Below are 27,984 nucleotides of genomic sequence, written 5' to 3' on the forward strand. Positions count from 1 at the left end.
TGGTGATTTTTCGTTGATAACCGTTAAAAAGTTTTGTCCCGTTACTTGATCTCTAAATGTTTGTTTTTTACGATTTTTGGCGTATGCGATCTTGAAGCATATACAAACAAGTTTGACGGTTGGATCGTTGAAATTAGTTTTTGTAGCATGCGTATCCCATCAAAACGATAGATTCACCAACACTTACAGTTTATTTATACTTTCATTAAGTATAACATAAGATTTTGTGATATCCAGTAGTGTAAATATTTTAAATTGAAGATCGAATTCATTCATTGTATTCATATAGGGTCAAGAAGTGTAGTTGTAAAAAATCATCAAATAGGAGTTAAAATAACCGTTAAATTGTGATTTTTCATTTATAACCGTCGAAAAGTTTTGTCCCGTTACTTGATCCTTGAATGTTTGTTTTCTGGAATTTTTGGCATATGCGATCTCGAAGTATATACAGACATGTTTGACGGTTTGATCATTGAAAATAGTTTCGTAGAATGTGTATCCTATCAAAACGATAGATTCACTAACACTTCAGAGTTTATTCATACTTTCATTAAGTATAACATAAGATTTTGTGATATCCAGTAGTGTAAATATTTTAAATTAAAGATTGAGTTCATTCATTGTATTCATATAGGGTCAAGGAGTGTAGCTGTAAAAAATCATTAAAATCGGAGTTAAAATAACCGTTAAATCGAGATTTTTCGTTCATAATTGTCGAACTTTTTTATCTCGTTACTTGATCTCTGAATATTTTCTTTTTGCAATTTTTAGCTGATGCGATCTCGAAGCATATACAAACAAGTTTGACAGTTGGATCGTTGAAATTAGTTTCGTAGAATTCGTATCCCATCAAGTTCAATGGTATGTATATATTTATTAAGTAGATTTAAATTTATTTATTTTATACGTATAACACTTAAGAAATTGAATGGTATGTATATTTAAGCCGATCCAATGGTCACCAATTTTTAATATATATATATATATATATATAATTATTATAGTTTTTAGTGGTATAAAGTTGTTAAATTAATATATATATATATATATAATTATTATAGTATTTTATAAAATTATAAAATTAATATTTTTCTTATCGTGTATCATGTTACACACATGTATATCCGAACCAACCCGTTATCTTAACAGATGCTTATCTGGTTACCCGATAACGACCTGATTCGTTATTGTGTCGACCAGAACACCTGTTAATTTCGTGTCATGTCGTGTCGGGTTGTCGAGTCATGTCAGGAATTGTCAGGCCTAATGGTATGTATGTAAAAGTTAAAAAAAAAAATAGTGTATGGATAAATTTTGCTAGCATAGGCAGATAGGCTTGTCTTCTTCAACTTTAATTTGCATGATTCTCCTCCACTGGCGGTTCATGCTACATTGTTTTCGAATTAAGTATCTTGGTATCCAGGTTTGTCATACTTTTTTTTCCTAACTTTGTGGTGTTGCTAAGCTTGTTTTTCAGGTTTAGACTTTTAGGTTTGATTTTAGAGGGATTAGGTTTCATTGTCCTTTGTATCATTCTTGTTTTTGCTTTTAGAAGGCTATGGTTTATGTCCCCTTTCTTTTTCGTGTATTCTTTTTTATTGTCATTGTTTTATAAGGAGTAAGATTTATGTCCCCTAATTAGGTATAATTTTTTTTCATTATCATTAAAATTTCTCTCATACAGTCAAGTTTTCAAAAAAAAAAAAACAAAAAACATGTATATATGTGTGTGTGTGTGTGTGTGTGTGTACATTCTACCGAAGGTAATTCCAAGATGAACAAAGTGAAGGACCATCAATCATATAGTTGAAGGCACCACAATCACAGAGAGCAAAGCAGGCCAAATCTCAAGTTAATTTCAAATAAGAGAGTAGATCAATAACGGAAGCAGCTAGACAGTGGAACGGGAAAACAGAAAATGATTATTCATCTTTCTTCATCCATGACTACCAATTGAATTCATCCCTGGAAAAATATATCGAGCCAAAAGCTAGCTGCTACCAATGGCAATGAGCAGTGCTGTATCTACTATATTACATCAAGGAAGCTACGAACATCATACATCCTCAACTTTAACTTTTCCTTGATACACGTTCAGTAACTGAGGTACTTCATCTATATATCCGGCCACAAACTTCGCCAAGAAGAATTTCTCTGCAGGGAGCATTACAGAATACAAACTCACATTTTCAATCTCCTTTATCAATCCTTTCAACATCAAAACTTTAACAACCGAGCATGACACGCCCCAATCCCGATGTCCGGGGGACATCGGGATGACCACGTACTGGCCAATATCCAAAGGTTACGAAGCCATGTTAGAATGCATGAGAAATAATAAATATAACAATACTTAGAAATTTAAATACAATGATTATGCAATTATGGAACGTGTTCAGAGCATACAACTAATCCTAGACACTAAAAAGGAAAAATTGAAATAAACAAAGGATGGGTCCTACACTGAGAGGACTCAAAGATGCCGATGCGGGAGTGCCTTGATGCCGAGATTGTACGTCTCGATTCTAAGTCCTGAGGGGGCGCAATACAAAGCATGAGTGGACCAAGTTGATATATATAAGTAGTACGAACATAAATATTTCACAACATACCAACCCCTAGAGTTTAAGAAAACTCGTAGCTTAATATGTGATAGGTTTTCTGAAAACCCTAGCATACCATAAAACCTTTCATAAAACATATATCATATATAGTGTGCTAAATAGTAGTACCAATATCGCCCGAAGGCAGGACATACGCCCGTAGGCAGGACATCGCCCGTAGGTAGAACATACGCCCATAGGCAGAACATACACCCGTAAGCACATATATCTCAAAACATCTTCATCGTATATAGTCATCCATCATATATACTACAAAGAGTATAAAAACATGTTCATAAATAGTATATAGTCATCAATCATATATACTACAAAGAACATAAATTCAATAAAATATGGTATTCCAAAATATTCTCAGTAAAGCATGGTAATCATAAAGTGTAAATCTAATTTACTCATAAAACGTAACCATTAAATCATGATTTTCATGTAATGCACTTATACTATTAAAACATGCATTTTAGAAGGGGTCCACTCATAGATACTCCACTGTCGAAGAGCCACGCAAACTAGCAAAGACGGAAACACTACCATAAATGCACCTAAGCACATACAAGTTCCCATTAATAAAACTCTAATAAAACGATTGAATTTGGAAAACGGATGTCGGAAATGGATTCATGATGTCAAATTACACTAAGAAGGGTCCCGAGTAAATTTCGAAAAAGTCAACAAAAAGTCAACACGAGAATATTCCATCCAGGTCAAACTGGTCCCGTTAACGGAGCCTGGGTTAACTGAGTTGGGTCAAAGGCCGGGTCAGCTAGGCTGGGCCGGGACTTAAAAGGTTTTGGGTTTAGGCTACTGGGCTGAAGGCCTAAGTTTGTACAGCCCAAGGGTCTGGGTCCAATGGGTTTGAGTTTTGGGTTAACTAGGCTTTGTGCCTAAGCTTTGAAAAGGGTTTGGATTGCTTAGGACTGAGCTCGGTTAATTGGGCCGACTTCTATGGCCCAATTCTTTGGGCCGGAATAGTGCTCCCAGGTCGAGTTTGACCCTGTTTCAAGTTGGGTCGGCTGAGTTTCCATGAAGAAGGACACTTGAGCTATCCTAGCTCCATTCAAGCCCAAAACTCAACCAAAATAGGTCAAATAAAAAACCAAAATGAAGCCCAAAGAACAAGGAAGAGATTCGTACCAATTTCAAGGCGTGTTGTGAAACCCCACCCCCAAATTGTAATGTATTTCCACATTTTTCCTTGAAAGTTTTCAAAATGTGCAATTTGGTCCCCACTTACTTACCTTATTCGGATCCACTTTTTGGATTCTCTACATCTCTTTAACTGCCACGTGGTAGCCCCTAAACTTACATGGCTCTCTCTCTTTCCTCGATCTCTCTCTCAGTCCTCTATCCCTCTCTCTCACTCTCGTCTCTCTCTCTAGGACCACTTTCTTTCACTCCTTTTCCCAATCGAACCCGTAAAACTGAGCCACCATGACGACGGTGTAGCCCCACCACCACCATTTGAACATCGTTTTGTTGTTTCTTGATCGAAGAAAAACGTTTTCTTTGTCTCATTGCATCTTCGATATTGTACCTTTGAATCAAAGGATCAATGTTTGTTTGGTGCAATGGTCAGGGTCAGATCGCCGTTGTCAATTAGATTGAAGTTTGCAATCCGACGTATTACCAAGTTACTGTTCATCTGTGTTTTACCAAAAATATTTGTTTTGTTGAAGTTGCTATTTCCAGCTTCTGGTTTTCAGCTTTTTTTCACCTATAACTTTGAAAAAAAACTGACTTAAAGTGTGTACCAAACACTTAAAATGCTCCAACTTTTTTCATACCCACTTTTGTTAAAAGTTAAGCTAAAGGCAAACTAGGGCTAAGATCAAGTCAACGGAATTGGATCCACTCAAGACCTTAGTGTCTTTAGACTCTTTACCCTTTAAACCAAATAGGGTAAAGACGGTGCAAACAAAACAGTGTGGATACACTATTGATCATAATAAGATCCTTATGGCCTTGCAAAGGAGGCTAACACAAGAGAATCACAATGCAGAATAGTACTAACCACCCAACCATTGTCACTGAAAATAAGGCTAGCTATTTGTGAATAACAACTAGCATAGCAGAACAGGGACAAAGACACAGACAAAAGTTGATATATCAGACATTGATATCTTACACATCTTAAAATTTGATATATCAGACAAAAGTGTTGTCATTCCTTCGTATCGATAGTAGATTAAATTGAAACCAAAGAAGCAACCTATGTGTACATTCTACCCAAAGGAATTCCAAGATGAACAAGGTCAAGGACCATTGATCATATAGTTGAATGCACCACAATCACAGAGAGCAGAGCAGGTCAAATCTCAAGTTAATTTCAAATAAGAGAGTATCCGTATAACAAAAACAGCTAGACAGTGAAACGGGAAGACGAAAAAATGAAGTTCATCTTTCTCCATCCATGACTACCAATTGAGTTCATCTCTAGAAAAATATACAGAGCCAAAAGCTAGCCGCTACCAATGTCAATGAGCAGTGCTGCATCTACGATACTACATCAAGGGAGCTACGAACATCATACATCCTCAACTTTAACTTTTCCTTGATACACTCTCATCAACTGAGGTACTTCATCTATATATCCGGTTACAAACTTCGCCAAGAAGAATTTCTCTGCAGGGAGCATTACGGAATACAAACTCACATTTTCAACTTCCTTTATCAATCCTTTCAACATCAAAACTTTAACAACCGAGCACCTTGGGATTATTCGCTCCTCCAAACTGAGACTCACAATGGCTGGGTATTTGGCAATAACTCGTGCCGGCCATCCCATTTTGTTCACTAGAAATTCCATTACCTGCATTATTTTCTTCTCCGACTTGGTCATACAATGTGGGAACCGCTTGAAAGCAGAGAGAACGTCGTCCTCTGACCAACCCCACCTCTTATAAGATTCACAATTATGATTCCATACGGACTTACTACACAAAGCTTTTATTGCCATGACAGACGTTGATTTTTCCAGATTAAAGCCCATTTGCTTAACCTCATCCACAACTTTGCCGAAATTCTCAGGATTTCGTATAAGAGAGCTAGGAAAATGAGCTAGCAACAGAGAAATAGATGATTGGGGCACACCTAGTTCTCTCAAAATCCCAATATTCGGCGCCAGATTCTTCGAATGGCCTTCCAAAAAAATCCGCGAGCCGTTCTTCAAAAAAGCAACAAAATTTTTCCCAGAAAGCAGATTACCAAGGAAAAGGCAAGTGGGTTTTATCCGTTTCTGCAAGCTCACATCCAAAAGAGCAGGAACGGAAGCAAAAGTTTTTGCAAGCTCCTCCCTTGAAATTCCTACAGATATGAAAAACTCAAGCTTTGGCAAAAGGGTTTTTTCCGGATAGCCCATGAGGAGTTGCGGACGTGACCTGATGAGCTTGGAGATCTGGGTTGCAGAGAATTCATGGCTTCTGAGAAAGGACAGAACAGAGTCTGCTCTTTCCGGGGATCGCAACTTGACCCGCTTGGATGCTGCAATTGCACCTTCCGGAGACAACCCACAAGAGTTTATGAGGTAATTGACTGTGAAATCGTGGTGGGTTTGTGAGATTTCTGAGACCAAGTGTCTGCAGAGTATCAGACTATGAAGAGAAAAATCAAAATCCGAGGGTTTCAGATCCCCAACCCCAACAACAAATCTTTTAGTTTTGGGAAATAGAGAATAACCCAATCTGGCGGCCTCCAAGTTGAAGAGGCTTACCATGTTAGATTCCCGGCGATGTCCAATTTCAAGTGGAAAGTCCAAAACCTCGGCGGCGCTTCCGTTCAGAGGGTTTTAGCATTTCTCTTGGGAGAGGCTCTCGCCCTCACTTCCACGTTTTTTTTTTTTCTTTAGCCTTTTCAAGCTTAATTGGGAATTAGTGCAATTCTTCGAGGTATGGGATACATTAGGCTTTGACAAAAACAAAATTACGAACTTTATATGGGCTTCGCATTGAGGACTTATATGGTGAACCGGTACGGTAGCGCCTTGTATCAATAAAATAAATATGTGTAAATTTTTATTTATATATTCTTATTTTTGCTACACAGGATGTCATGTGATTGTGTATTCGTACCATGTAACATGGTATCCTGCACATAACCCGAGAAAGCGACGTAGATGACGATATAATAATTAAATATTAATGTCATCTTAACAACGTTATATTAACATATTGATGCCATGTATTGGCTCGTAGCAAGAAATTTCTATTGAGTATCAACGTCGTTACCATGGCATGGATATCCAAATGCCGCCCACGTAAATCTTCTTCGAGTCATGCGCTGCCCATGCACACAATTCGTGTGCGCATGGGCAAAAAACTGAAGCAAGCACAAGGTAAAAATAACCAAAAAAAGGTCCTGCACAACGTAACGAAATTACAATGAAACAGGCCCAAAAGGAGGAGTCTATAGAAAGACTGACTTCCTTGTATTGTAAGTTCTGAATCAGAGGAGTGTCACATTTTCTGACGAAGGCAACAACAGATACGAATTACCCTTGAAGAATTAGAATGCGACACAGATCAACTTACCACGAATAATACAAATTATAAATATAAAAGAAGAAGAAGAAAGTTTCATTGAACAATTTGAGCTTGCTTTGTGGCTATTTCGGGTTTTCGATTACCTTTGAAGAATTGCGCCAGAAAAATTGTGGAAGAGATTATAACTTTGAGTACCAAGTTGTTGATTGCAAACAAGGAAGACAAAGGATACCAAGCAATAGACATCAAGCACCCAAGCACAACAGAATTTATGTGGTTCAGTCTCCATCTAAGACCAACATACACGGCCATAAATTAGGTGAACTGGGATGTGCACTCGTTGTAGAGAAAGTATGACTTCACAGCATGAATAAACTGATGCAAATATAACGAATCCAGCATCACATTGTCCGTGACATAAGTAATGAGCTTCCATAGTGTTCTATCCTTCCCACGCAAAATGACTTGATTACAAATCCCTAGGATCTCTAGTCCCTCAAGAACCGAATTTACAGCCAAAACGGATGTAATTTTTTTTGCTAAGGCAAGTGCTAAAAAAACAGCGAAAGTGATTCACAACGACACAATGATACTTATCTAGGTCGCAGCCACTGAAAAAAGGCTAGCTAAACTAAACTACAGACTAAACTGAATCCCATAAGAAGCAAGTTAAGGTTTACTTTCTATCAAAACCCATTTTGAAGACCAACCAAATTCAAGAACCACGACGCAACTCGGACTGCAGGTCAACCTTTTTGGATCAGATAGTATATATAACTAAACCAACTAGTCAGTAGAGTAGAAGATGAACAAATGTTATTTCTCTTTGATCGTGACTAACAACTGAGCATAAGTAAACCAATATCGAAAAGTTGGCTTTCACCTCTCCTGACCAGCCAATGTCATACATCCTGGATTTCAACTTGCCCCCGATACACACTCAGTAATGCAGGTACTTCATCTATATATCTGACCACAAACCTCTGCAAGAAGCCTTTCTCTGTAGGGTTCATCACATAATACAAACTCACATTTTCGATTTCCTTTATCAATCCTTTCAACAACAAAACCTTAACAACCGAACACCTCGGGATAATTCTCTTCTCCAAACTGAAACTCACAATAGTCGGACATTTGACAATTGATCTTTGCGGCCATCCCATCTTGTTCACTAAAAAATCCATAACCTGCATTATTTTCTTCTCCGACTTAGTCATACAAGGCGGGAACCGCTTGAAAGTAGAGAGAACATCATCCTCTGACCAACCCCACCTCTTATAAGCTTCACAATTACGACTCCATATGGACTTACTATTACCACTAGATAATGCTTTTATTGCTGCAACAGATCTTGATTTTTCCATATCAAATCCCATTTGCTTAACCTCATCCACAACTTTAGCAAAATTCTCAGGCTTTTGTGTTAAAGATCTAGGAAAATAAGCCAGCAACAAAGAAATACATGATTGGGGCATACCGAATTCTCTCAAAATCTCAATATTTGGCGCCACATTCTTCGAATGGCCTTCCGAGAAAATCCGCAGGCCGCCGTTCTTCAATAAAACAACGAAGTTCTTCTCAGAGAGCAGGTTCCTAAGGAACTGGCAAGTTGGTAGAATCCGTTTCTCCAAGCTTGTGGCCAAAATATGCGTTTCATATGCCAGAGTTTTTGCAAGGTCCTCCCTTGAAACTCCAAGAGAAATGAAAAATTCAAGCTTTGGCAAAAGGGTTTTCTCCGGATTCCAATTGAGAAGTCCTGGGCACGACCTGACAATCTTGGAGATTTGGGTTGCAGAGACTCCATGGCTTCTGAGAAAGGACAGAACGGAGTCTGCTCTTTCGGGGGATCGCAACTTGACCCGCTTAGAAGCTGAAATTGCACCTTGTGGAGACAACCCACATGAATTAATGAGGTAATTGACTCTGAAATCGTGGTGGTTTTCTGAGATTTCCGAGGTGAAACGTCTGCAAAGTATCTGGTTTTGAAGAGTAAAATGTGAAGGTTTTACATCTCCAACAACAAATCTTGTAGTTTTGGAAAATAGTGAAAACCCCAATCTGCCGGCCTTCAGGTTGAAGAGCGCTGCCATGTTAGACGGCGCCGGCACTGATCAATTTCAGGTGGAAAATCCAAAACTTCGGGGGGCCTGTAGAAATTTATTGGCAACTTTTGGGCTTGGGTTGGGAGAGCATTTGTTTGCTAAAGGAAATTTTATTTCAACCCAACTTTCTTATCTCCATACCCAGCTAAATAAATTTGTCTACCAAACTTCCAAATATGTCATTGTATAAATAAAAATGAAAAATTACTTTTATACCCCTAAAATACAAAGAACAATAATATCCCTACACCCTTTTTATTTAATCCAGTGAACCCAACTCTAAGGACGGCAACTCTTCTCTAACATTGTCAACAACCACGATCCCTCTTTACTATTCTTCATACGTCTCTTATTCTCTTTTGAATTTCTGGCTTACATCTTTGCTTTCTCTTAATTTTGATAAGTTATACACATTGAATTTTAGTGAAAGAAAAAAAAAAAACAGTCAAACCTACACAGCCACAAGGCTTCTGTGCATTTTCACTCCAACACCCATTTGAACATTAAACCAAATTGAAAACGATAGAAACTTTTAACAAGAAAAAAAAAAGAAGGTACTTTCTTCATCATATAATAACAATAGAAAAAAAAAGGAGTATAAGGGGATGGTTGTTGTCGACGGCGTTAAGTTAGGTTCACTAGATTAGGTTCAATTTTTTGAGCCAATAGTAGGAATAGTCCAATTTATTAAAATAATTCCAATTCTTTAAATCTTATTATTTTATTATCAATAATTATCTCTTCAATGATATGATTTATTATAAAAATCAAATTTCTTCCTAATTATCTCTTTGATTATTTTTTTTGTTTGTTCTTTCTTGTTCTTTATCCCGTTTAAACCCCATTTATATATTTTATTTTTTATTTATATAATCAACCTATATAACATGTTAATTATATTTATCTACCTATATGACAGATTCTTTTTTATAATCAAGTAAGATTCATGTGTTTTGCTTGTAGATATATTATGTTTTTTCTACCTTTTAGTTAGGTTTCATATCTTACTTATAGGTATGATATACATTCATATATTTGTTACTTGAGTTAGGATATAATGATTTGCAGATAGATTTATGTCAATATATATATATATATATTATGTTATAAGATATATATATTTTTTTTTGTTATAAGATATTAATTATATTTTGTGGGGTTGAAAATGCATAATATTAGAAGATTTTATGAGTTTTAATATTTTTAGAAAATATAAAATGAGCATTAAAAAAAATAAATACATATAATTAGGTAATTGGACTCACTCCTAAAAACTATCTATGTTTTTGGACCTGGATCTAAAAGCCCCTTAAATAAAATGTGTGTAGAGAGAGAAATTTTTGTTGTTTGCATTTGGGTTTATAAAATTGTTTCTTCTTTTTTATTTATTTAAGGGTGGATTTTGAAGTTTGGTAGACAAATTTTTTTAGTTGGGTGTAAAGATAAGATAATTGGGTTCAAATAAAATTTCTCTTTGCTAAATTCTAAATTTTGGGTTTTAGCCGCACGTATTGTAGTCTAAGACCAAATCTAATCTTAGAATTCAAATGAGGAATGTTGCCCTTACATCACAGCAAAGATTTGAATTTCGTTGATTCTTTAATTTAACATATAATCTAATAAATTTATAGTTTGACAAAAAAAATAAAATCTTTGAATTCAAACTCACATATTTGTCTGCTAAAAAATAAAATTAGCTCTATAAATAGTGAATGTCACCCAACTCCAGCACCTAAACTGTATTAATTGTTGTGGACTGATTTGAACCTTAATTGTTTTTATAAGGATTCTTTTTGTACTTATCAACTATTTGCAACATCATCACATGATGACATGATACGTCATTTATATGTACACTCTGTCAATACTCAAGAATAAGTGTTTTAATCGTAATTTCATTAAGAGTGTGATTGTTTAAATCTTAAATACGATGTGTAATATTTTATAGGTAGTTTCGTTGTTGTACTGCAGCACCGAGTGGAATTCATGCTACAGTAGCCAAACGGCTCTAGTACAAAATCAGCTCAATCATTTTTTACCAAAAGAACCCAAACAGTGGCCACAAGCACTGCACTGCTTTTTTGATAAAACAAGGGCTACTTCCTTAAGTTGCCACCCCTTCTCCGATAAATGGTAGATAATATTCTAACACTTCTTTTTATTTTTTATACATTTTCGTTAACTTTTGTTCGTTGATATTTTTTATTTAATTTAATTTGATAGTTAAAAATTAAGAAATGTATGTAAAAAATAAAAAAATAATGTATGGATAAATTTCGCTGGCATAAGCTTATCTTCTTCAATTTTAACTTGCATGATTCTCCTCCGTTGGGTACTCGTGCTACATTGTTTTCGAATTAAGCATCTTAGTATCCAAGTTTGTCACACTTTTTTTTTTTTTTTTCCGTGACTTTGTGGTGTTACTTAGCTTTTTTTGCAAGTTTAGATCTTTAGGTTTGATTTTAAAGGGGTTTTAGGTTTCATGTGCCCCTCTTTTTTTTGTATCATTCTTGTTTTTGTTTTTAGAAGGCTATGATTTATGTCCCATTTCTTTTTCGTGTATTATTTTTTATTGTCTCTGTTTTATGAGAAGTAATATTTATGTATCCTGATTTAATATAATATTTTTTTTCGTTATCAATAAAATTTTTCTCGTACAATCAAGTTTTCAAAAAAAAAAAAAAAAACATATGTATAAAAATTAATTTCATCACAGCAATTTAATTGCAGTCACGATCGATACGTAACATCACTAGTCCACACGGTCGGTTTAGGGTTTTAGGAGTAAAAACCATCCCTTACGCCTTTGCCAAAAATAGACCATGCACTATTGCAACTTGCACGCCATCTGTGACCAACAAAAAGAAAACAGCATGGAGCTATGTATGTATTCTTTTTTATTTTTTACATACTTCTTTTAATTTTTGACTATCAAATTGAATAAGTTAAAAATAATTAATAAACAGAAATTTACATTGAATGTATAAAAAGTACAAAATGATGTGTGAATAACATCAATAAAAAATAAAAAGAACACTTGCAACCGTTTCACACCATTTTGCTCTATTCTTATTTTTGTTCTCCTAAACGTACTATTGGTTTGTTTGAAAGTATTTTTATAAATTTAAAAAACATTTTATTTTTCTTTAAACTTTGACTAAGAGCATCTTCAGTGAGGGGCTCTATATAGAGCTGAAAAAGTGGTGGATATAATCCATTTTAGAGCTCTGATGAATCTTTTAGGCTTTATAAAAGAATCTCTCATGAGATGCTATATCTTTCAAGCTCTATATGAGACTATATATATTTATTTATGTTGTAATTTGATTAAGCGATGATTTTTTTGTTGTTAGCTTTTCTTAAGTTGATTTTTGGATGTGCTATCTTAAATTTTTTTGTGAACCCTTCAAGCTAAAAAGTTCAAATTGTGACAAAGTTAGATTTTATCTTAAATTGTGAAAAAGTTAGATTTTATCTTAAATTGTGACAAAGCTAAAAAGTTCAAATTGTGCTATCTTAAATTTTTTTGGAAAAACATTTAAAGTGCTTTATAAAAGAATCATATAACTAGTGTTTCTTGTAGAAAACACTTTAAGTGCTTTTAGAACCTAAAATGATTTCCTCTAAAAGCGTTTTTAATCATTTCAAAAGCACATCTAAACGATCCCATATATATTCAAATTTATGGCTATGAGATCTTGATCAACTTTGGAAAAGGAAAGAAGATCTTGATCAATACGTCGATGTATTTTAAATTAAATACTTATTATTAATTTTCTATCAAAAATCTAATGACTAAATATTTTAGACTTACTATCTAATTGTACTATATTTTGAATGAAAATAGAACCCGTCAACGTCAACGTATACGAATCAAATTTCTATTAAAGAGATGTAGCATGATTGGACAACAAAAATAACATTTTTTGAATATTTTATGACGTCAAATACTCCGAAACGTACTAAAAAATCCAAGAAGAAAATCGAAAGAAAACAATAATGTAGTTTCATTTTGTGGCGGAAGAAGCTGGTTTGAGGACTCAGTGAAGAGCTTCCTTTTACTCCTCACAGAAAGCGAGACAAAATCATAAAATAATAATAATAAAAATAAATAAATAAAAATAAAATTAAAAAAAAAAAAAAAAAAAACCCGTTGCATCTCGCAAGTCACAAGACAAGAAACAAGCTCCTCTCTTTATCTCTCTTAAGTTAAAGCCCCCTCTCTCTCTCTCTCTCTCTGTCTCTTTATCTCTCTAGGTTCTCTCTCTAGTTTCTCTCTCCTTCTTTTTCTTCCTTTCTCTCTCTAGATTCTCTCTCTAAAAAGACTAAAACCCTTTTTTCTTTGTTGGTGTAGATTTCATTCTTTGTTATAGCCCAACACCCAACTGATCATTCATTGCTCTCAAATCTCCATTTTCTCTCCCCTATTCATTTATGGATCTGCCCTTTCCCACTACCGACCCGACCTTTTGAGCTCTCCCGGAGCTCCGAGAACCCGAAACCCACCCCGATTCCAATCGATTCACTTCAGCGAAGCAGCCGGAGTCCGATGAAGGTGCCGTGCTGCTCCGTCTGCCAGACCCGCTACGACGAGGAGGAAAGAGTTCCGCTTTTGCTTCAGTGCGGCCATGGCTTCTGCAAGGACTGCTTGTCCAAAATGTTCTCTTCCTGTCCCGATACTACCCTCGTCTGCCCGCGCTGTCGCCACGTCTCCGTCGTCGGGAACTCCGTCCAGGCGCTGAGGAAGAACTTCGCCGTGCTCGCCCTGATTCACTCCAGCTCCAATGCTGTCTCGTCTGCTGCCGCCGCCAATTTGGATTGCGATTACACGGACGACGAGGATGGGGACGATGATGAGGATGAGGATGGGGACCGAAGGTGTGCTCGTGGGTCCCACACGTCGATCTCGGGCGGGTGCGGGCCGGTGATCGAGCTGGCGGTGCACCCTGACTTGAAGTTGGTGCGGCGGATAGGGGAGGGGAGGCACACTGGGGTTCAAATGTGGACTGCCGTCATCGGAGGTGGAGGAGGGAGGTGCCGCCACCGGGTTGCGGTGAAGAAAGTGGTGGTAGCGGAGGAGACGAGTATGGATTGGGTGATGGGGCAGCTGGATAATTTGCGGCGGGCATCGATGTGGTGTAGGAATGTGTGCACATTTCATGGGGCTATTAAGAGTGAAGGCACCTTGTGTCTTGTTATGGATAAGTGTTATGGATCGGTTCAGTCCGAGATGCAGCGCAATGAGGGCAGGCTTACTTTGGAGCAAATTCTAAGGTTCTGTGGTTTCAAATCTTTTCATTTTTTTTTTTCTTCGAAAGGTTCTGTATATTTTATAATTTGCGTATTTTCTGATTGATTTGTATGTGTCACTGCTCGCGTGGTGTGGAAAGTAATCTAATTTCTTAGTTGGTGTGGTAGTTCTGGATTGTTAGTTCATAAAGGTTGTTTTGCGAGTGTAAGAAATTCTCGTGGATGTCGATTTAGTGGGTGAAGTTATGTGCTTTATGATTCATTCAGTCATGGATTATGAATTTGTTGACAGTCTGAATAAGCAGAATATGGAACTAATTCAACTTACATTTTCTTGAGTGGATGCATTTTTTAACAAATGAGCATAAAAGCAGTCCTACCCGCAAGAGCGGAGTCAAGAATTTTCAATTGGGTGGGCTAGCTATTTTTTGTTTCTTTTAGGATTGGGCGTATACTCTTAAGAGGCTAGAGACTAAATTTATGTGAGTTTAGTGCTATTAGTTTTAGTTTGGGTTGTTTACTAGGTATTATTTGATAGACAAACACTCAATATAAGCAAAATTATAGGCGGATTTCTTTTTTCAGTCGCCTAAAGGCTAACTAGGCTGCAGCCCAAGGTAGACTTGTATGTGTCTCCGCCAATGCATTCTTGTCTCAATGTCTTACTATGCAAGTGGGATGGTATTCTGTTGAGTTTGATATAGCATAATCCCATGTGAGACCCTAACACTACAAATATCACCCTTTTCATTCAGTGCTAACTTAGGATACAAGTTATATTGCAATCACCAAATTGTGATGGCTTCCATTCCCATAAATGTTGTCCTCACTAAAAAGCTTTCAAGGAGGACAATTCTTGACCTTTCTTACTTAGCCAAACGTACTTTCTATTCCACTATATACCTCATTTTTTTACCCTGAAAAGGGGAATTAGAAATGTTAAAAGAATGTTGATTTGCTCACAAAGGGTTGATGTTGATTTGCGGGTTTGTTTATGTGACTTGAGAGTAATGAATGGACATGACGGAACAGGTATAAATGCGAAAAGTCCGGATTGTTGGTTGAATGAGACATAACAAGAATTTTCCGACCTGGAAATCAAGCTTATTCATAACCTTTCATTTGATACTCCTATAAATTCTCTAAATCCATTGAAATTAGTTGTCAGATTTAACCATATCACTCTTAATATTGTTAAATTTGTATTAACTTTACTGTTCTAGTCATTAGCTGGAAATAAATCTGCCCAATTAATTGCGAAATTGTGAACAGCTGTATCAATTTATTAAGTAAAAAAAGAGACTTTAACAAAAATGATTTTCCTTGTTAATTTTCCCTTCCATAGAACTAAATAATCAACATAATAAATGCATTGTTTTACAAGATCAAGTGTTAATTGTAGTTACCCTGTCCTCCTTTAACACCATTCGTGCTACAAATGTTTGGTAACTGATGCAAATGTTTTATTTACGTTGATTAGCAACGAGGAATCAGAAAGAAAAAAAGAATTTTAAACTTGGAAATATTGAATGAATATCTCATTTGTTCTGAAATATCTTCCGTCTCATATACGGGAAGCTTAAACTGATTCTTGTAGAATTGTTTTTCTTTCCTAAACAGTGAAGCTTTCTTTAATTCTGTATCTATGAGGTAGGAGTAGGAAATACTAACACAATAAAAGTGATCTGGAATATCATTCTGATTTTCTAAATGCACGTTTGAATCTGAATGCTGAGCTTTAGACTATGAGAACAAATATAGAAAAATTGTGTCTTCACCGAAAAATACAAAACGTCTATTCTGTTGTCCATGCAACCAGCTTCCAAAGAGAGTGAGGGGTTTGCTTCGCATCTCCTGTCTTTATTTGAAATGTTTTGGAAGTTAATAAATAGAAAATTATTATTGTCAGGTATATGATTTTACTTATATATTCTACACATATTGGAGTCATTTAATTTGAGGCTTAAGTTCTAATTGAGCTAGAGGTTAACCAGTCCAAGCTAACCAATGTGTAAGTTTAATAGTTTATAATATCTTATATTAGTAACTACTAGCTGGCATTAAATCTTGTCTTGACGTTTTGAGTGCTTGCCATTTGTAGATACGGGGCTGACATTGCACGAGGAGTGGCTGAACTTCATGCAGCAGGTGTTGTTTGTATGAATCTAAAACCGTCCAATCTTCTTTTGGATGAAAGTGGTCACGCGGTAGTTTCTGATTATGGAGTTGCTGCAATTCTGAAGAAGCCTTCCTGCCGGAAAGCTCGATTGGAGTGTGACACCTCAAGGATCCATTCTTGTATGGAGTGTACGATGCTCAGCCCCCACTATGCAGCTCCAGAGGCATGGGAACCAGTGAAGAAGTTACTGAATCCATTTTGGGAGGATGCTATCGGTATTTCTGCAGAGTCAGATGCATGGAGTTTTGGTTGTACATTGGTAGAAATGTGCACTGGTTCCATTCCGTATGTGGAGCAGCATACTGTATATTTGAAAGTTCTCATTTGTTTTCCCTTTGTGAAATGAGTTTTAGTACAAGTTGAAATTCATTGTGCAGATGGGCTGGTTTAAGCACTGAGGAAATTTATCGGGCTGTAATCAAGACTCGGAAACTACCTCCACAATATGCAAGTGTAGTAGGTGTTGGAATACCTAGAGAATTGTGGAAAATGATTGGCGAGTGCCTGCAGTTCAAGGCATCAAAAAGACCATCTTTTAATTCAATGCTAGCCACTTTTCTTCGCCATTTGCAGGAGATACCACGCAGCCCTCCTGCAAGTCCTGATAAGTAAGAATTCAAAGTTCTGATTGTGCCCTTGAAGTTTCTGGTATTTTTGTTTGTGGCATCTTGACTTAATCCTAGCTGATATCGTTGGATGAGACACACAAATATATATATATATTTATATATAAACAACCTCCTTTAAGATGATCTATTTTGTTGAATGCTAAAACGGGATCCCATTGTTGGGGCTGCTCACAATGTGGTTCAGTGATCTGAACAGTAAACTATCCCTGCAAAAAATCAGCAAAATCGGAACTTGTTTTACCATTGGATTATCATCATGAACACCTCGTTGTATATTGGAAACATTGTGTTCGTCTATTTGTTGTGCTAATTAGAAGACTAAATGATTTTCAACTTTTGAGGTTCTGTAAGGATGATCCTTCAGGAGGTCCTAGAAAATGAACTGTTTGGATAATTTGACCACATTTATGATTAGGGCTGAAAAGGGATGGGTTCTTATATGTAAATGTGTATACAATTTATATTTTTAATAACTTGAGGTATGTAAATCAGCAAAATCGGAACTTGTTTTACCATTGGATTATCATCATGAACACCTCGTTGTTTATTGGAAACATTGTGTTCGTCTATTTGTTGTGCTAATTAGAAGACTAAACGATTTTCAACTTTTGAGGTTCTGTAAGGATGATCCTTCAGGAGGTCCTAGAAAATGAACTGTTTGGATAATTTGACCACATTTATGATTAGGGCTGAAAAGGGATGGGTTCTTATATGTAAATGTGTATACAATTTATATTTTTAATAACTTGAGGTATCTGATGAATCTTCGAGGGCAGAAAAAATGTCGTAGCTCACTGTGTTTTAGCCAATTTCATTAGATTTACATCAAAAGGGAAAGTTACTTATATCTTCAGTGTTTGAACAGTGTTTTAGCTAAATGCTCTGGATCAAATGTGACGGAACCATCTCCTGTATCTGAATCAGAAGTTCTTCAGGGTAACCCCACTCTTCTGCATAGACTTGTGTCTGAAGGGGATGTGCGCAGTGTTAGGTTAGTGCACTTTATCGAGGAATTTTTTGAGCTATATATATATATATATATATTTTTTTTTGTTTTTAAAACACAAATTTTTTTACCTTATTCTCCTTGTCACACTTCTTTGGTTGTCCAGAGATCTTCTTCAAAAGGCTTCAGCAGGGAGTGATAACAGCACAATATTGTCTCTATTAGAAGCTCAAAATGTTGATGGCCAAACTGCTCTCCATTTGGCCTGTAGACGCGGCAGTGCAGTACTTGTTAATGCTATTTTGGAGTATCAAGAGGCGAATGTGGATGTCTTGGACAAAGATGGGGATCCTCCACTAGTTTTTGCATTAGTAGCTGGATCCCCAGAATGCGTTCATGCTCTCATTAACAGAGGTGCTAATGTGAGATCTAGGTTGCGAGAAGGCTTTGGTCCCTCGGTTGCTCATGTCTGTGCCTATCATGGCCAACCTGATTGTATGCGTGTATGTGTCAGTTGGATATTTAATGATATTTCATTTTTGCTTCATAACGTTCTAGAAAGGTGCACTTTTAAGTTCTTAACATGTACTTTGCATGACCTCAGGAGTTACTAATGGCTGGAGCGGATCCTAATGCGGTGGATGAGGAAGGTGAATCTGTACTGCATAGAGCTGTTGCAAAGAAATATACAGATTGTGCCCTTGTTGTTCTGGAAAATGGGGGCTCTAGGTCAATGTGCGTTTTGAATTCAGAAAAGTTTACGTAAGTACACAGTTGATTTTCATTCTTTTTTCCCCTGTAAGAACACCGTGCATGCAAGCTATCTGGAAATGAAATTCATTGACGATGTGTTTATGCAATATATTTGTTTTTTCTTTTTATGTGCACAATCCACTGAGCCTTAATCAGGATTTAGTAAATATGTCAAGCTTTCTTAATTTATAGGCAGGCAGGGTTTATCTGCTGGTGATGTGTCAAAATTATTTTAACTGTATCCAAAGTGTGCAGTATAGTTGGTGAATTCTACTAATTGAGCCCTTTTGGAGTCATTGGCCCATCGTTTCCTGGCCTGTGATTCAAACTACATGCTTAATATACCCGACAATTGTCACTTTTTTCCTTAAGCTTATTTGTTCTGTAGTTTATATTTTTATAGGCTTGTAAAATTATCAGAGTAGTTGCATGATTTTGCAAATTGCAAGTGGATTGAAACTACTTTTATTTTTGGACTTGATTTTTGATTTGCCTGTTACTTTCTTATTGTATCATAGACCATTGCACTTGTGTGTGGCAACGTGGAATGTTGCTGTTGTTAGAAGGTGGGTGGAAGTTGCAACACCAGAAGAGATTGCTGATGCAATTGATATACCAAGTCCAGCTGGCACTGCATTGTGTATGGCAGCTTCTCTAAAGAAAGATCATGAAATTGGTAATCCTAGATCTTTGGAATGTCTGGTTCATTGATATGAACTTCTAATTCTTTTTGGTGATTCTTTGTTTACAGCCAGTTTTAGAGGCACTTTAATTGAATATTGATTATTTTTTGGACTTTGGGTGATGTGGTTATAGCATCCAATAATTGACATATTGGGTATATAACTAATCAATACCTACTCAGTTTTTTAATGTTGAAACTAGTATCTTGGCACGTGCTTCACGCATGCCAATTTGCTTTTTATGCACAATTTTTATGTAGTTTTGTCATAAAAAAATTACTTCTATTCTTTAAATTTGAAGTTTTTCCTATTTTTCTCCTTTTACATATGCATAATTGCATTCTTCCAAAGTCTTGAAACGCTTGTTGATGAATATTTACAAGTTCCATAACTTTAGTAGTCCGTCGTCAAAAAAAATGGTTAAGAGATCTAGTTAATAGGCCTTTAGATACAGATTAAGAACTTCTAAACTGTTTTTAGGCCGTTCCCTTGCTTAATGTTTTATCTGGCCATGATGACTTGTAGGGCGGGCACTTTTTTGTATTTAAATAAATGTTTTACCCAGCCATGCTGACTTGTAGGGTGGACACTTAAATTTTGGATCCCAAATATTTTGTCAACAAATAAAAGATGTCATATTAAACTCTGTCTACCTGTCTCTGTTTGCTATTTTCCCTTGTGTTCTTTCTTTCCCATGTCATTTCTATCTGAAGTTTTCTTTGTCACATCCCGGCCCGGGGCAGATCACTTCCCGGGCCCGCTCCACTACCGTAGCACGATATTGTCCGCTTTGGGCTTACCATTCCCTCACGGTTTTGTTTTTGGGAACTCACGAGCAATTTCCCAGTGGGTCACCCATCATGGGATTGCTCTAGCCCCCTTCTCACTTTAACTTCGGAGTTCCTACGGAATCCGAAGCTAGTGAGCTCCCAAAAGGCCTCGTGCTAGGTAGGGATGAGAATATACATTTAAGGATCACTCCCCTGGGCGATGTGGGATATTACAATCCACCCCCCTTAGGGGCCCGACGTCCTCGTCGGCACACACGCGGTCAGGGTTAGGCTCTGATACCAATTTGTCACATCCCGGCCAGGGGTGGATCACTTCCCGGGCCCGCTCCACTACCGTAGCACGATATTGTCCGCTTTGGGCTTACCATTCCCTCACGGTTTTGTTTTTGGGAACTCACACGAGAACTTCCCGATGGGTCACCCATCTTGGGAATGCTCTCGCGCACTACTTGCTTAACTTTGGAGTTCCTACAGAACCCGAAGCCAGTGAGCTCCCAAAAGGCCTCGTGCTAGGTAGGGATGAGAATATACATTTAAGGATCACTCCCCTGGGCGATGTGGGATATTACATTCTTTGTCCCCCCTCTCCTCTTTTGATATAATTTGTATCATCTGATATTCATAGTGTTTTGAGATCAATTTTAGTGGCTTCTGTGCCTTTGTTATTTACTTTTATCCCGAGACCTCTTTGGTTTTTCATAAACAATATGTTCATTAATGTAAACTATGTTGCTACATTTCAACCCACCCAAGAAATCTTATTTGCTTGCACTTTGTATATCTTTCCTTGTTGGGTTTTATGTTTTAAGCACACCAGTGGATAAGTAAAGTTAATTTCATTTGTGTTCGTCAAGTGTTCTAATTGAAGCTATTAAGAAATTTATGTTATTATCAGTTTTAATATTTATACCTGATGCTGGTTGTAGAAGGAAGAGAAATGGTGCAAATTTTGCTAGCTTCTGGAGCAGATCCAACTGCTCAAGATTTGCAGCATGGACGGACAGCTTTGCATACAGCTTCAATGGCCAATGAAGTTGAGTTGGTGAAGGTATGGAGGATAGCTTCCTACTACATTATATCAGAATGGAAACCCCATCTCATGATTTTTGGTTATCTATCCTCTGTGCGTGCATTAATGAAGTATCAACACTTAGGAAAACTTTGTATTTTCTTGCTAGATTATACTTGATGCTGGAGTTGATGTGAACATTCGGAATGTACAAAATACAATTCCTCTTCACGTGGCACTGGCCAGAGGGGCAAAGTCATGTGTTGGACTGCTTCTCTCTGCTGGAGCAAATTATAATTTGCAGGTTTTTCTTCAATCTCTTGAAATTGCATGTTTTTGTCAGTTATATCTTCTCATGGTATCTCAATTTGTTGGAACTGAGTTGTGATATAATGCCCGCATGTTATATTGAATGCATAGTCTTCTAAACACAGCTAAAGACACAATTTGATATATGCTTATGTGGAGGCAATCTTGTGAGGAGCGAGTTAGGATTTGCAGGCTATCCGTTATCAATATGGATGATTGATTGGACGTTACCAAGATTTTAGCCATAACAAATATTTCCTATACAAGTCCTTGAGTTACGCCATTGTTAGAGTGTTGCACACGCAGCCTTCTTTTTTTATTTACTTATGTACAATGTGTTTTGCTAATTGTTATCAGGATGATGAAGGCGACAATGCTTTCCATATAGCAGCAGATGCAGCAAAAATGATACGTGAGAATCTCGAATGGCTAATTGTCATGCTTAGAAATCCTGATGCTGCTGTTGAAGCTAGAAATCACAGGCAAGTGCCGATAAATGCATTGCACTTTTGTGTGGCTTGACCTTCACTTGCAAGAGATTGTCTTCTTTCAGCTTTGTTTTCTATTAAGTGGTTTAACTTTAACAGCTATTTTTTCCTAAGAAACAAAAATAATGACTTTATACAATTACCAGGTTGTGGATGACTTATTGATGACTATTGGGCTTTTCTACTTTTGCATTTAATGAGAACTTTTTGGAACGACAAAAATATGGCAAGGCACATGGGTAATACTATATGACCAATTTATGCATTTGACTTTGATGGCAGTGGCAAGACCTTACGTGACTTTTTGGAGGCCCTTCCTCGGGAATGGATATCCGAAGATCTTATGGAGGCACTTGTAAATCGGGGAGTGCATTTGTCTCCTACAACGTGAGAAGAGATGATATCGTTGTGCTGTTTTGATATTTTTGCATGTCTTATACACCCTTGCGACTAACAGATTCCATATTTCTTGTTTTCTCTATCGTCTAGATTTGATGTGGGAGACTGGGTCAAATTTAAAAGAAGTATAACAACTCCTACGTATGGATGGCAAGGTGCAAAACATAGAAGTGTTGGCTTTGTGCAAGGTGCCCCAGATAAGGACCATTTGATAGTATCATTTTGTTCTGGAGAGGCTCGTGTTTTGGCAAATGAAGTTGTAAAAGTTATTCCCTTGGACAGGGGACAGCATGTTCAGCTGAAACCAGATGTCAAAGAGCCCAGGTTTGAATCTGAACAGTTTCTATATGTATCCAGTCATGCTTGATACAATGTTCCCAATAACAGGTTCTACTCCAGAGCCTGTACAAGACAAAAAAATAGACTAGACCTTTATTGGTCACTGTCCCTCATACTGATTTAAACTTCAATCCTCAGGATTATTTTTTTCTAGGTACCAAAATGACAACAGACTGAAGTACTTTATAGTTTAGCTGGTAGGACTTTTAGATTATTTAACCAACTCATTACCTAAACAATTTCATCCTTGAAGTTATTTATTTTGTTTAACCTTACTTGAGTAAAGAGCTCAAGCATTGTTGCTTGGTTAGTTTCTTCTTTGGTCGAGTAGTTTATTAGTTATTAGTCTTCCAAAGTGATGGCATCTGATTCACTTTATCTTGTCTCGAGCATTTAAAATGAAAGTGACATTAGTGTACAAATTATGTACTTTGGGCTCAGACTACTGAGAATTACTGATAACAATTTTGAAATAGACTCGGTTAAATATGAGTACCAAAAGGGTTAAATACAAGAGGATACAAAACAACAGTGCAGAGACATCCAACGAACACTAATCTTTTGGGGAACCATAGTAAAAGATGATAACATTATATATGGAGGGGGAAAATGATATAGTTGTTTCTGGATCAGTTTACCAGCAATGTCGTAGACAATCTATTTCAATTATTGTAATAAGGTTGGTTCAGAAATACAGGATCATGCAGTACTGGGTAAATGGCTACACAAAGCAGATTATTGTCTAGGGATATAAGTGGCTCTTTATCTCTTTTTCCTGTTAATAAACAATCAAACTTCACATGCATGTGATGGAACTTTTAATTTTATCCTGTCATATTTAATTCTTTTTTATATACGCCTTCTGGTATCTACTTGTGATCCTTATTCAAAGTGATAAATTTGTTGACTAAACCTTGTCTAATTATCAGATTTGGGTGGCGTGGCCAGTCACGTGATAGCATTGGTACTGTATTATGTGTTGATGATGATGGTATCCTACGTGTTGGCTTTCCCGGAGCCTCCAGAGGGTGGAAAGCTGATCCAGCAGAGATGGAGAGAGTTGAAGAATTCAAGGTTGGGGATTGGGTTCGAATTCGCCCCACTCTTACAACTGCAAAGCACGGATTAGGATCTGTTACACCTGGTAGCATTGGTATTGTGTATTGTATAAGACCAGATAGTAGTCTGTTGCTGGAATTAAGCTATCTTCCAAGTCCATGGCATTGTGAACCAGAGGAGGTTGAGCCTGTAACCCCTTTCAGGGTGAGCGAGACATGTTGACATTTGTTGTACGGATTTTATTCTGTATTCTTTTCACACGCTAATACGGTGTTTATTTTGAAGATTGGTGACAGGGTATGTGTTAAGCGATCTGTTGCAGAGCCTAGGTATGCATGGGGTGGTGAGACACACCATAGTGTTGGAAAAATAAGTGAGATAGAGAATGATGGGCTCCTGGTAATTGAAATTCCAAATCGACCCATACCATGGCAGGCTGATCCTTCTGACATGGAGAAGGTGGAAGATTTTAAGGTAATTTCTAAATTGTCGTTCTTATTATATTTATTATATATAAAAAAAGAGGATGTTTTTTTATTCCTCTTTGTATCTGCATATTGGTGTTTCTACCATGCAGGTAGGGGACTGGGTTAGAGTCAAAGCTTCTGTACCATCCCCCAAATACGGATGGGAGGATATCACAAGGAACAGTGTTGGGATAATTCATAGCTTGGAGGAAGATGGTGATATGGGTGTCGCCTTCTGCTTCAGGAGCAAGCCTTTTTCTTGTTCTGTCACGGATGTGGAGAAGGTGCCCCCTTTTGAAGTGGGGCAAGAGATTCATGTGACGTCATCTATTTCTCAGCCAAGACTTGGATGGTCAAATGAAAGTCCAGCAACTGTTGGAAAAATTGTTAGGATTGACATGGATGGAGCTTTGAATGTAAGAATTCTTATCTTAAGACTCATATGCAATATCTTACATGAGCGGAGGAGAGAGATCAAGAGAGAGGATGAACAATACCTATAAAGTTTTTTAAAATAAAAACTAAAAACAATTTAATTGTCTTTTAGCTTTAAGTTAAGGTTTATCTTCTCTCATGTCTTCTTAACCCCTATCTTCTCTCATGTCTACTTAACCGTCTGTCTCGTCCCTTTCTCTCTCTAACTGATGACACATGAAACAAGAAATAAAAAAACCTTATACTGAATGAAACACTTCCATTTTTGTGGGTTTATTGATTGTAGAACATTTTTTATTTTCTGCTGGTGCATGACAACTTCTGCAACTATATAAGCTTGTGTGTGCATGCAGAATTAAACAACAATATAACAGGACTTTTTTGTTTATTTGTTATGTAGACAAAAGTCACTGGCCGACAGAGCTTGTGGAAAGTTTCTCCTGGAGATGCGGAACGACTCTCCGGATTTGAAGTTGGTGACTGGGTACGTTCAAAACCAAGCCTGGGAACTCGACCAAGTTATGACTGGAACAGCATTGGAAAGGAAAGTTTAGCTGTTGTGCACAGTGTACAAGATACAGGTTATCTGGAGTTGGCTTGTTGTTTCCGTAAAGGCAGGTGGATAACTCATTACACAGATGTTGAAAAGGTTCCATGCTTTAAAATTGGGCAGTATGTCAGGTTCCGGATTGGACTCGTTGAACCAAGATGGGGCTGGAGAGGGGCTCAACTTGATTCTCGAGGTGTCATAACTAGCGTTCATGCTGATGGGGAAGTGAGAGTGGCTTTCTCTGGTTTGCCAGGATTGTGGAGAGGAGATCCTGCTGATCTTGAAATAGAGCAGATTTTTGAAGTTGGAGAGTGGGTGAGATTAAAAGATCAAGCTGGTGCTTGGAAATCCATTGGGCCGGGCAGTGTTGGAGTGGTGCAAGGATTGGGATACGATGCAGATAAATGGGATGGAACCACTTCCGTTGGATTTTGTGGGGAGCAAGAAAAATGGGTTGGGCCTACCTCTGCTCTCGAAAGGGTGAACAGGCTCATGGTTGGCCAGAAGGTTAGGGTTAAACTGTCTGTCAAGCAGCCAAGATTTGGGTGGTCAGGCCACAGCCATGCAAGTCTTGGAACCATATCCACAATTGATGCTGATGGCAAGCTGAGAATATACACTCCAGCTGGTTCAAAAGCTTGGATGCTGGATCCATCAGAAGTGGAACTTGTGGAAGAAGAGGAGCTTCACATCGGTGACTGGGTTAGGGTTAAAACATCGGTTTCAACTCCAACCCACCAGTGGGGAGAGGTGAATCGTACAAGCGTTGGGGTTGTGCATCGGATGGAAAATGAGGAGCTCTGGGTGGCGTTTTGCTTCACAGAGAGGTTGTGGCTTTGCAAGGCATCGGAAATGGAACGGGTTAGGCCGTTTAAAGTGGGGGACAAAGTGAGGATTAGAGAAGGGCTGGTGATCCCACGGTGGGGTTGGGGAATGGAGACACATGCAAGCAAAGGAGAGGTAGTGGGGGTTGACGCAAATGGGAAGTTAAGGATTAAGTTCCGATGGAGAGAAGGGAGGCCATGGATTGGAGATCCTGCTGATATTTCTCTTGATGAAAGCACATGACACCACTCATCCAACTTTGCTTCTTTTTCACAGGCTTCTTCCGCCTACAGGGTTTTTCACCCTCTTAACCGGGTAGACAAGTGGGAATGCCATTGTTACTGCACCATGCAATCGGATCTGCTTGGAAACTATACCCTTGTTGTAATGGGCGCTGAAGGGACAATTTATTTGCTGTTAATACAGAAGATTACAAGAGATGGATAGGAAACGGGGGTAAATTGGCTTGCCTTACTGTTAATTATAGGAGACACAAGGGAGGCGAAGAACGACATGGCAGTTTGCTGGTTTGTGTTTCATAGATGTGCAGTTGACAAGCTGTTGAGGTATATATATATATATATATATATATGTATAAGGTTATTTTGTATTCTATGTACAAATTGAACCCTTAATCTTATTAGTTAATACATTGTTTAGTCCTTCACTTGAAAGCTTTTCTGGTTGGTGTTTTATTATTATTCCTGTAAACAAATTGGCAGTGGTGTTACTTTGAGGTACGGTACAACCATTACCGTATACGTTTGGATGAGAGATTTGCAAGCGCCAAGGGGTTTAAGCTAAATTAGTTAGAAAAGACATCATCTGTGAATTCTGTTTTTGTTTCATGCAAGGCATTTCAAATCCGTCCGTCTAATGTTTTGTGATGCATTTCAAATCTCTTGGTACTTGCAAATCCCTCGTACAAACATAGCGTTAAAATTACAGGGATAAAGGTCGAGGGGAAAATGTCTATCGCGTTAAAATTACAGGGATAGTAGTGGTCAAGGGGAAAACGTATATCATGGTCCTTTACGTGAATGGTTGGGAGTGCGAGTTGGACAGAATGGCCCGAGAAGGCGAGAAGGAATCGAAAGCAGATGTGAGAGTAATCGCCAGGACCCATCACAAAAACTTGTGTCAGATTGCTTGGATTTTGTGAAGGCACAAACGAACTTTTAGTCTGAGTTAGTCTGAGTTTATGAGCGCATTGACAAGCATTCTCTTTGGAATTTTCAAGGCCTGATTTGAACAAACGAATCCAAACTGCATTCGGGATTGCAAGAGGACTCGTGTACCTGCATGAGGAGTGTAGCACGCAGATCATCCACCGCGATATCAAGCCCCACAACATGTAGATGATTCGTTCTTGTCACTGCAAAGGTTGATGTTTATAGTTAGGGGGTCTTGTTATTGGAGATAATCTGTTGCCGGAGGAGCCTTGAAATGGAAGCGGAAGACAAAGACGAAGTGATACTAACGGATTGGGTTTACGATTGCTACAAGGAAAAAACAATAAAGAAGCTGATAAGAGGATGATGAGAAGGCAAGAAATGACATAAAAAGGCTGGGTGCATACAAGAGGATCCGTCCTTAAGAACGACAATGAAGAAGGTCACGCAGATGCTTGAAGGAGTGGTCGATGTATCCATATCCTCCTCTTTTTAGTTCA

The 27,984-nt window shown here is 37.6% G+C and overlaps 3 protein-coding genes across 3 annotated transcripts; 1 reads left to right on the forward strand and 2 right to left on the reverse strand.

Moving 5' to 3' along the window:
• Positions 1-4,709: 4,709 nt before the first annotated feature.
• Positions 4,710-6,490, reverse strand: LOC137735527 (transcription termination factor MTERF15, mitochondrial-like). The gene has a single exon (XM_068474955.2). It carries the CDS (start codon positions 6,331-6,333, stop codon positions 5,146-5,148), a length of 1,188 nt encoding a protein of 395 aa, XP_068331056.2. The 5' UTR covers positions 6,334-6,490; the 3' UTR covers positions 4,710-5,145.
• Positions 6,491-6,975: 485 nt separating this feature from the next.
• Positions 6,976-9,363, reverse strand: LOC137735349 (uncharacterized). The gene has a single exon (XM_068474770.2). The coding sequence runs from the start codon at positions 9,187-9,189 to the stop codon at positions 8,002-8,004; it is 1,188 nt and encodes a 395-aa protein (XP_068330871.2). The 5' UTR covers positions 9,190-9,363; the 3' UTR covers positions 6,976-8,001.
• A 4,185-nt stretch (positions 9,364-13,548) lies between these two features.
• Positions 13,549-26,986, forward strand: LOC137733458 (E3 ubiquitin-protein ligase KEG). The gene is made up of 16 exons (XM_068472609.2): positions 13,549-14,475; positions 16,553-16,915; positions 17,008-17,238; positions 18,125-18,250; positions 18,372-18,708; positions 18,810-18,967; positions 19,477-19,634; positions 21,359-21,480; positions 21,611-21,745; positions 22,108-22,232; positions 22,521-22,625; positions 22,728-22,961; positions 23,906-24,239; positions 24,321-24,509; positions 24,613-24,918; positions 25,338-26,986. Exons 1-16 carry the CDS (start codon positions 13,751-13,753, stop codon positions 26,553-26,555), a joined length of 4,866 nt encoding a protein of 1,621 aa, XP_068328710.1. The 5' UTR covers positions 13,549-13,750; the 3' UTR covers positions 26,556-26,986.
• The last annotated feature ends 998 nt before the right edge of the window (positions 26,987-27,984 follow it).

Source organism: Pyrus communis, chromosome 7, assembly GCF_041283825.1.
Source record: "Pyrus communis isolate YQ-2024b chromosome 7, ASM4128382v1, whole genome shotgun sequence".
Taxonomy (NCBI): Eukaryota; Viridiplantae; Streptophyta; class Magnoliopsida; order Rosales; family Rosaceae; genus Pyrus; species Pyrus communis.

Excerpts from the sequence above, each read along its gene's own strand:
- LOC137735527 (XM_068474955.2), bottom strand. The coding sequence starts at position 6,333 with ATGGTAAGCCTCTTCAACTTGGAGGCCGCCAGATTGGGTTATTCTCTA.
- LOC137735349 (XM_068474770.2), bottom strand. The coding sequence starts at position 9,189 with ATGGCAGCGCTCTTCAACCTGAAGGCCGGCAGATTGGGGTTTTCACTA.
- LOC137733458 (XM_068472609.2), top strand. The coding sequence starts at position 13,751 with ATGAAGGTGCCGTGCTGCTCCGTCTGCCAGACCCGCTACGACGAGGAG. Across the intron at positions 17,239-18,124 it reads CCTCCTGCAAGTCCTGATAA|TGTTTTAGCTAAATGCTCTG; the intron begins GTAAGAATTCAA and ends GTGTTTGAACAG. Across the intron at positions 24,919-25,337 it reads ACATGGATGGAGCTTTGAAT|ACAAAAGTCACTGGCCGACA; the intron begins GTAAGAATTCTT and ends TTTGTTATGTAG.